The sequence below is a fragment of the Emiliania huxleyi genome (genome assembly GCF_000372725.1).
Source record: "Emiliania huxleyi CCMP1516 unplaced genomic scaffold EMIHUscaffold_258, whole genome shotgun sequence".
In the NCBI taxonomy this organism is placed as follows: Eukaryota; Haptophyta; order Isochrysidales; family Noelaerhabdaceae; genus Emiliania; species Emiliania huxleyi.
The window spans coordinates 37,114-46,023 of record NW_005200104.1 but is presented as its reverse complement, the minus strand read 5'-3'; the positions used below and the strand labels follow the sequence as shown (position 1 = coordinate 46,023).

Here is an 8,910-nt window from a genome sequence, read left to right as displayed (position 1 = left end):
GTGGTGGTGGTGGTGGTGGTGGTGGTGGTGGTGGTGGTGGTGGTGGTGGCGGTCAGCGGCGGGGGGCGGCGGCGGCGGGCGGCGGCGGCGGCGGGCGGCGGCGGCGGCGCGCCTCGAAGAGGTGGGGCAGCACGCGCTCGTAGTGCTCGAGGATCTCCGGGTGGAGCGACTGCGCGAAGAGGCCGATGGCGAGGCAAGCCGCCTCGCGGACCTGCGGCTCCGGCGCCTCGCAGCCCGCGTAGACGACGGGCATCAGGCGGGGGAGCTCTTTGGCGAAGGCCTCGGCGCAGCCGGCGGCGGTGACGGCGAGGATGAGCAGGACGGCGCGGCGGCGGGCCGGGTCGGGCGAGGGCGCGTGCGTCGCGACGAGCTCGAGCAGGAGAGGCATCACGTGCCTGCGGCGTCAGGGCGGCAGGGGGCTAGAAGGGGCGAGGCCGCCGCGGGCTCCTCGCGGGGGGGGGCGAGAGCGGCGCTTTGAGGGGACGAGCTCAGCGACGGTCTCGAACACCTGCGCCGCCATCTTGTACACCTTGCTCTCGTCGTCGTCGTCGTCGTCGGGCGCGCCGATGCCTCCCGAGGAGCAGACCTGTTGGCAGGAGAGTGGCCTGCTTGGCGGGGACGACGCCTCCGCCGACTTTTGTCGAGGAGCTAGACGAGGCACGCCTCGAAGAGGCGGGCGAGCATTGCGGGGAGCAGCTTCTGCTTGACGACGGCGCGCCGGCGCGTGCCGACGAGGCAAGCGCAGAGGTGCAGCGCGGCGCGGCGGGGCTCGAGCTCGAGCGAGGTTGAGGCGGCGGCGGCGAGGGCGTAGTCAGCGATGGGGCTCACCTGGGCCGGCTGGACGGCGCCGTCCTGTAGGGAGGGGCGTCGGGGTGGGAAGGGGTCAGGGCTGCGGGGGCAGGCGGATAGAGTGCGGGATGGGGTGGAGAGCGGGCAAGGTGTGTAGCTGCGCGAGGTGGTGGGGTGGGTGGGTGGGCCGGAGGGGTCGAGGCTGCCTGCTCGAGCAGGTCGTCCATGAGGCTGCAGACGAGGGTGATGGTCTCGTCGTCGCCGAGCGAGTCGCTCTCGCCGAGGGCGCGCGCACCGAGGCCGAGCACGAGCGGGACGAGAGGCCGGAGGAGCGAAGCGGCGTCCTGCGGGACGCGCCTCGGACGTGTCACGGACGTGCCACTCGGACCCGTGTCGGCCGGAGGGAGGGCGCTTCCTGCTCCGTGCCGAGGGCGGGCGTCCACGCCGACAGCGCCTTGAGCGCGCCTCGGGCGACGTCCAACTGGCGGGCGCACGCGTGCCGCTGTCAGAGGGGCGGGACGGCGCGGCTGCAGGGGTTTGGTGGCGCGAGCCTGCGCGTCTTGCAGCGCTGCGGCGAGCAGGTCCTTGAGCAGGACGAAGTGAGGGCGGAGGTGCTCGGTCACCTCGTCCGACTCGAGGAGCGAAGCGATGAGGGTCATCGCCACCAGCCGGTGCGCCGTGGTGGGCGAGCGAGAGCCCTCGAGCACACAGGAGAGAAGCTCCGGCCAGCCTCCCTTGGACATCGCGTGCCGGGCGGCAGAGGCGCACAGAGCCGCCACGGAGCGCACGACGGCGCCTGGTGGGCGGCGAAGCAAGCACCGTGAAAGGAGAGGTGCTGTGGGCGGCGGGGGCGGGTTCCAGCTCGCAGAGGGAAGCGCGAGGCGCACCCTCAGGCTCGGTCGCGAGGACCTGCAGCAGGGTCGCCTTGATCCGGTTGGTGTTGGCGGCGCCGAGCTTGCGCCAGTGCGACCCGATGCGACGGCGCAGCAGCACCGCCGCCAGCTGCCGGACGTGGGCGGCTTGAGACTGGGTGAGGCGGGTCAGCAGGTCGAGCATAAAGGCAGGCGTGCTGAGCGCCGGCGTGAGGGCCTCCTCGGCCTGCCGGATCTGCTCGGGGTCGCCCTGAACCATCTGCGAGAGCAGCGACTCGAGCTGCGCGGACGGCATCAGCCCGCCGCCGAGGTCGAGCGACGTCGACATCCCGGCTGCTGCGAGTATCGCCTTCTGGCTGGTGGCCTCGTAGCTGGCGAGAACAGCCACGCCTCACTTTGGTTATTGAGAAGAAAATACCTCGGATGGCGCTGTGCGCTGGCCTGTGAGAGGTTGAGGTGCGAGCCCTGGAGGCCCTGGGGATGGGGGGGGACTACCCGCGGGCCTAGAAGGCCCGCGCGCAGGGGGGTGGGCATTGAGACCGGTCGGTCATGAATGAGTGCGCGACACGCATGTTAGAGTTGTTTGGTATTGCTAAAAATCTCTCTCTCTCTCTCGCATGTTGTTCACAGGGGGGGATCCGTCTGGAAGAGCCCCCGGCGAGGGCTTGTGCTGTGAATAGCAGGACTGGTCTGTACTCGCCAGGCCTCGTAGGCTCGGTCTCGTAGAAAAAAGAAATAAAAATCGGCCGGAGGACGGCACGCCGCCACCACACAGGGATTTTAAGGAGAGGGGTGTGATACGCTAGCCATCGCCCACCCTCGGGCGTCTACCACTTCCTATCTCTCTTCGCAGTCTCTCGCCGATTCTCGCTGCGCAACCTTCATGCCACCCCGCGGTCGTCTCGTAGGTCTCGTCGCGACGTCACGGCGAAATTCTTTTTCTACGCTTGGGCCGAGGTCGCTCTTTACACCTTAGAGAGAACAGGGCTCGGGTCGATTCCGCATGGTACGGGACCCCTCGATCGTCTCGCCCTCCCTCGCTGGTGTGTTCAAGTTCATTGGGGGGGGGGGCGGTGGACAGGATCGAGGAATCGTAGGTGCATGCACGCTGCTGAAGCAGTGTCGTCCCCCCTCTGCCTCCTCCATCGTCTCACTGGGGGCTGAGGGCCAAAAGTAAAACGCGCAACGCCGCTCTCGGCTCTCAGAGAGGCGTTATATCTCAGTAACCCCGCTCGCAGGTACTAGAGCAGCATTCGTCAAGCTCAAACCCCACTCTACACAACACAGAGCAGCGTTTGCCTAACAAGACTCCGCTCTGCAACCTTCAGAGCGGACTCGTGCTCAGAAAAACACCGACCAAACACGTTCGAGCGGAGTCAAGTCAGTGCGACACCGTGTCAACATAGCGGGAGCGGTCAATTTCCGCGGAGAGGCTGCTTTCGCCTCCCTCAGTCGCGCTCTCCTTCGCTCCTCCTCTTCAGAGCGGGACTTTGCTAAGTGAACACCGCTCTAGCTAGTAAGAGCAGCGATTGCTTTAAGCTGACACCGCTCTAAATGGCGTGAGCGGCGTATCACTAAACGCGACGCCGCTCTGACTACTCGGAGCAGTGACGACCCACCCACACGCTGCTCGACCCCAGGGGCGGGGCTCGCCACGCCGCGCCGCGCGCCACGAGCGATCGTGGATCCGCCGTCGGCGTCAGGTGGCATCGCCGTCCCGGCGTCCCAGAGCAGCGTCTATTCAGGGCGACGCCGCTCACGTCATTTAGAGCGGTGTCAGCTTAAAGCAATCGCTGCTCTGGCCAGCTAGAGCGGTGTTCACTCAGCAAAGTCCCGCTCTGAAGAGGAGGAGCGAAGGAGAGCGCGACTGAGGGAGGCGAAAGCAGCCTCTCCGCGGAAATTGACCGCTCCCGCTATGTTGAGCGGTGTTGCACTGACTTGACTCCGCTCGAACGTGCTCGGTCGGTGTTTTTCTGAGCACGAGTCCGCTCTGAAGGTTGCAGAGCGGAGTCTTGTTAGGCAAACGCTGCTCTGTGTTGTGCAGAGTGGGGTTTGAGCTTGACGAACGCTGCTCTAGTACCTGCGAGCGGGGTTACTGAGATATAACGCCTCTCTGAGAGCCGAGAGCGGCGTTGACCGTTTTACTTTTGGCCCTCAGCCCTCACTGGGAGACATCAGCCTGACATCAGCTCGATGGCGGTGTGACCAATCGAGCTATTAAGAGGAGCTTGTTCAGCGGGATCCGGGACAGGTCTGACGCACTACCTCACTGGGCCTGGGTGCCGAGATCGGGCTGAGATCATCGAGACAGCGCCCGTCAGCGTCAGCCGTCTCTCACCTCCGGGTTTGCTTGGAGTCGAACCACTCCGGGATCGGTTACCGGGATGAGCAAGCTCATCGTTTTGAAATGCGCTGTTTCTCACCTGTTGGCTGTTGCGTGGTGGCAGCGGAGCATATACGTGCGCCAACTTGTTGTGCTTGTGGAGCGGGGCAGGGAGGAGGGGGGAGGCCGGGAGGCCGGGGGGAGGGGGGGTGGGACAGAGGGGGAGACGCGACGGGCAGGGTTTAGCCGGTGCGCGGTGGTGCTGGTGGAAAACTGAAATCTGAGAAAAAAAGATTAGACATCCAGCAACTTGAACTCCCGGGGCCGACGTACAACTTGCACACACACGCGATCGCGAAAGGCGGGGAATCACACGCAATTCGCAATCTCTCAGTTTTCACACCCACCCACCCGCACGTGCTCCCCCACACCGCACGCACGCGGCCAGTCTCGCCACACGCACCCCACCCTCGGCACCATACCTATGTATGTACCTGGCTCTTACGTACATTCCCGAGGAGGACTCTGCTTTGGAATAAAAAGAGTTCGACGCTGTGCTCCCATCCCTCCAGCAATTCACCTGAGCACTCCCGACTCCGCACGCTGTCAAGGCAAGCCCATCTGCCTCTTGAAGTTCGCCATTCTCTCCGCCTCCTTCGCCTCCAGCTCACGAACCCGCGCGCTCGATGCGTCGGCCCGCCGAGCGCTCGCCTCGTGCCGCTTCGCCAGCCGCGGCGCCAGGTCGTCGGCGGCGCCGCCTCCCAGTAGGACCCGGTCGTTCAGCGCGGGGCCCGTGTCCTCGTCCTCTCTCCTGCGGTGGAAGGCGGTTTGTGCGGCGCGCTTCGCCAGCAAAGCGTCGCGGCTTCCCGCGTCGTGGCGTGTCGAGATGCCGAGCGCCGCCGCCGCCTCGTCGACCGCGCGGCCGGGCTCTTCGCGCTGCCGCTTGGCAGCCGCCACACGCGCCAGAGCCGCCTGGTCGCGGTTCTGGCCGGCGGCGCGGCCCGTCTGCGCCTGGATCGAGTCGCGCGTCGACTCGAGCTGCAGCTGCTCCGCCGCCGAGAGCGAGTTTGCAAAGGCCCAGGTGTGCCGCGTGCGCTGATTGCCGCTGGCGGCGCTGGTGGCGTTGTAGAGGTGCGACGCGAGCTCGCCGCCGTTCCACTTGGAAGCGAACTTCGAAAAGAGCCGCCGCGACTCCTCCGAGGGCATTTCCTGTAGGAACTGCCCGCGCGACTCCTGCAGCCAGCGCTGAAACTCGGCGGTGCGCCGGAAGTAGTCGTCCTCAGAGCACGGCTCGACGCCGGCAGGCGGCGCGCCCGCGCCTCTGCCCTTGCGCTCGCGCTTCTTCTTCTCCTTCTTTTCACGCTTGCGCTCCTTCTTCTCCTTCTTCTTGTGCTCCTTCTTCTTCTTGCGCCGCTCGTCGCCGCTGCTGCTCTCCGAGGACGAGCTGCCGCCCATGGCACCTGCAGATACGCTGGCGAGTACCTGGGTACCTAGGTACACTCTCGCGAAGAAGAAAAAGCTGCGCTCTCTCTCTCTCTCTCTGTGTGTGTGTGTGTGTGTGTGTGTGTGTGTGTGTGTGTGTGTGTGTGTGTGTGTGTGTGTGTGTGTGTGTCTCCGCCGTTCATGGAGGCAACCGATGCAAGTCGACTGGTGTGTGTCGTCGTGGTTTCGTATCAAGAATACTCACTCACTCACTCCAAGTACTCACTCACAGAACGAGGCCGAGGAGAGAGATGAGTCAGAGGATGAAATAGCAGGAGAGAGAAAGAACGACGAGAGAGGAGAGTGGGAAGAACGCGAGGCGGCATGAAGGTCGCTGCGAGACTTGGCGAGAAACTGTGAAGAGAGATGGGAAGAGGCACAGACGCCCAAGGGTGGGCGACGGCTAGCGCCCCACACCTCTCCTTAAAATCCCTCCCTCTGTGGTGGCGGCGTGCCGTCCTCCCATCCCTCCCTTGCGTTGTCTATTTTCTTTCTTTCTTTCTTTCTGCTACAATACTACCGTGCTGCCGTTCACCTGATCGTCCCTTCCAAAATCCTGGTCGTGCAGGTGGCCTGTGCTCCTCCACGGCTCCACCCCTCGTTCGGAGGCTGTTTTCTTTCTTTCTTTCTGGCGCTGCGCGCTGGTCTATGAGAGGTTGAGGTGCGAGCCCTGGAGGCCCTGGGGATGGGGGGAGACTACCTGCGGGCCTAGAAGGCCCGCGCGCAGGGGGTGGGACATTGAGACCGGTCATGAATGAGTGTGCGACACGCATGGTGCGAGCAGCGTTGTTGATGTTCTGCGCGTCGCCACAGACGGCGGCGCGCGAGAGCTGTTGCGAGTGGTGCTGGGCGAAGGCGCGCAGCCCCGGGCGCTGCTGGAGGCTGTGCCGCTGAGCCGTAGTCGGTGGTGCGGTCGACGGCGCTCGGGCTGCCGAGAAGTTGAAGATGATTCTCTTGGTCGGCGGCGCGATGCCGCCCTCTGGCTTTCGACGAGACAGATTTGACGATTCCGTTCTTGACATGGAGCGCGTCGTAGTACTGTCCCTTGAGCCTTGTGCTCTTTGACCCAGCCTTTGCCGGTCGCATGGACGAGCGGGCCCTGTGACTTGTGGCCGCGCTCTTTGCACCCAAGAACCTTGAGCAAGGTTTGGGGGGGTGGGGGGGAAGAGAGAGAGAGCGAGCGAGCGAGCGAGCGAGAGAGAGAGAGAGAGAGAGAGAGAGAGAGAGAGAGAGAGAGAGAGAGAGAGAGAGAGAGAGAGAGAGAGAGAGAGAGAGAGAGAGAGAGAGAGAGAGAGAGAGTTCGTGTAGGTTTGCTCGAGGGTGCCGCCGAAAACAAATTTGTGGCCAGTGACGCAGATCTTGTTATTGAGAAGGAAATACCTCTATGGCGCCGAATTGATATAGTGTAGTGAAACAAGACAAGCCGTGGGTGCGGGCGTCTCTACCTTGTCGGAGGATCCGACAGATGGACGCACGTCAAACTATTCGTTCACATTCATGGCTGTACACTATATTAATTCGGCTGTCCGCGAGCCCCTAGCTCGCCGACGGCGAGAGAGATGCCACGAGGGGTCGCGGTGGCTTCCATCGCCAGGCTCCCTAGCTCAACCGACGACCCTCGTGCCTCGGGATCGACGGCCGATCGTCATCAGGTTGAGGTGTTCACACCGAGAGTCTGTCAGGCTCAACAAGAGCCCAAGCTAGAAGAGATGGTTTTGTTGTCCGAGCTGAGGGGAGGGGAAGAAAACGCGTCCCTGTTCCCTCTTCTCTACAATCCTACATTTCTTCACTACCAAGGTCTGTATCGGAGCGATGGACTGCCGCGAAGCTGAGGCCGCAGCTGCAGCAGCTGGCGCCCGCCCCGTCTTTCTTTCTTGTCCTCTCACTCAGCGGGAGGCTGGGTTCGTGTGGCGGGAGGGGTGGGAGCTTCGCGGCGGCACTCAGTCAGCAGGGATGTCCGGCCTTAAAGACAGAAAGAAAGAAAATAGACAACCCAAACGAGGGATGGGAGGAGGACAGGGTCCCCACCTGCGCGAGCAGGATCTTGTAAGGACGATCAGGGACACAGGGGAAAGGGAGCGGGGAGCGCATCGCGACACGGAGGGGGGGCTGGACAGGGTTCACCCACACGACAGGGTCCCAGGGATTCCTCTCTCTCGTATAGGACAAAGTCGCACCCGGCGGCACGGGGGCAGCCACGGGCCTCCTACTGGTTGCGCTCTCCTAGTTGCTCCTGTCTGGCCTTGCCCAGGTAAAAGCTAGCACCACACTCCTCTCCTTGAAATCCCTGTGTGGTGGCGGCAGTGTGGCGAGTTGGGCCGAGAGGTGAGCTGTACTGCTACGCATATGTAGTCGCCCAGAATGCACAGATCGGCCATGTTATGTAAATACGCGCCCGCGATCCATAGTCCGTCGGCCAGACGTCGCGTATCGGTGTCGTGCCCGAGCCAAGTGGCGCCTGAGGGAGCTACATATGTCTTGCGTATTACGAATCTGTCTTCTGCATCCACCTTCGGCCGATCGGGGTGTGCCTCTCAAGGCGCGCTACGCCCCACGTACTACGCACACGCATTCCGGATTCGAGTGAGAAGTGGCGGCCGATGGGGGTTACGCCTCACGCATTACGCATACGCTTGATGCATTCGCACGCCCAAGGTGTCGGAGCGGGCCTACGCCCCTCTGCCCCACCTACCGTACCACCGCAGTCGCCGCCCTCTGTGCCCCCGCCGTCCCTTCCGCCGCCGCCGTCGTCGCCGCCGCCGCCGCCGCCGGACATCGTCATCACCGTCGATGGGGGCCCACCCCCGTACCCCGAGAATGAGACCTACCGCATCAACCTCTGGGTCGATATCGAGGTGTCCCTCCACTTTGCCGGAGGCCACAACGTCGTCGAAGGAGATCGCGTCAGCTGGATGAACGTGGACAAGGTCGCTCCGCACTTCTCACCACCGCCACCTCTGCCACCTCCACCCTCGCCTCCTCTGCCCTCGCCACCGCACCCTTGGCTCCATCCACCGCCACCTCTGCCACCTCCACCCTCGCCTCCTCCACCCTCACCACCGCCACCCTCGCCTCCTCCGCCACCTCTGCAGCCCGCACCCTCTCCACCGCCACCTTCACCGCCCCCACCCTCGCCTCCTCTGCCCTCGCCTCCTCCGCCACCGCCTCCGCCTTCCTCACCTCCACCTTGGCCACCTCCTTCCTCGCCTCCTCTACCCTCACCACCACCGCCTTTTCAGCCGCCCTCGCCACCTCCCCCGTCTCCGCCACCCTCCCCACCTCTCATATTTTCCCCGTCTCAACCGCCCTCACCGCCCCCCTCAACCCCACAACCGTCCCCACCTCCAACGCCCCCCCCCCCCCCCCTTAAAACGTGGATAGCCTATAAGCTATTACCCGTCAAAATAGCCTGCTTTCTCGCTCGGTATGCCGCCTCCGAGTCTA

At 64.1% G+C, this 8,910-nt stretch overlaps 3 protein-coding genes across 3 annotated transcripts in view; 1 reads left to right on the top strand and 2 right to left on the bottom strand.

Annotated features, from left to right (window-relative positions):
• The window catches only part of EMIHUDRAFT_469192 (hypothetical protein), a gene marked incomplete at its 3' end in the record, with an annotated part of 4,929 nt that extends 2,880 nt beyond the window's left edge, over positions 1-2,049 (bottom strand). The window contains exons 1-7 of the mRNA XM_005777684.1: positions 1,677-2,049; positions 1,341-1,585; positions 1,205-1,270; positions 1,029-1,133; positions 829-852; positions 507-586; positions 134-395 (exon numbers count right to left, since the gene is read on the bottom strand). Of these exons, the coding sequence (XP_005777741.1) occupies positions 134-395; positions 507-586; positions 829-852; positions 1,029-1,133; positions 1,205-1,270; positions 1,341-1,585; positions 1,677-1,989 (1,095 nt within the window). The 5' untranslated portion in view covers positions 1,990-2,049. The remainder of the gene's footprint in view (positions 1-133; positions 396-506; positions 587-828; positions 853-1,028; positions 1,134-1,204; positions 1,271-1,340; positions 1,586-1,676) is intronic.
• Positions 2,050-4,590: 2,541 nt separating this feature from the next.
• EMIHUDRAFT_237839 (hypothetical protein) lies at positions 4,591-5,190 on the bottom strand (the record flags this gene model as incomplete). Its single annotated transcript, XM_005777683.1, has 1 exon — positions 4,591-5,190. One exon carries the CDS (start codon positions 5,188-5,190, stop codon positions 4,591-4,593), a length of 600 nt encoding a protein of 199 aa, XP_005777740.1.
• A 2,652-nt stretch (positions 5,191-7,842) lies between these two features.
• The window catches only part of EMIHUDRAFT_237837 (hypothetical protein), a gene marked incomplete at both ends in the record, with an annotated part of 2,903 nt that continues 1,835 nt past the window's right edge, over positions 7,843-8,910 (top strand). Inside the window, 3 exons of the mRNA XM_005777682.1 lie at positions 7,843-7,849; positions 7,930-7,991; positions 8,283-8,393. Of these exons, the coding sequence (XP_005777739.1) occupies positions 7,843-7,849; positions 7,930-7,991; positions 8,283-8,393 (180 nt within the window). The remainder of the gene's footprint in view (positions 7,850-7,929; positions 7,992-8,282; positions 8,394-8,910) is intronic.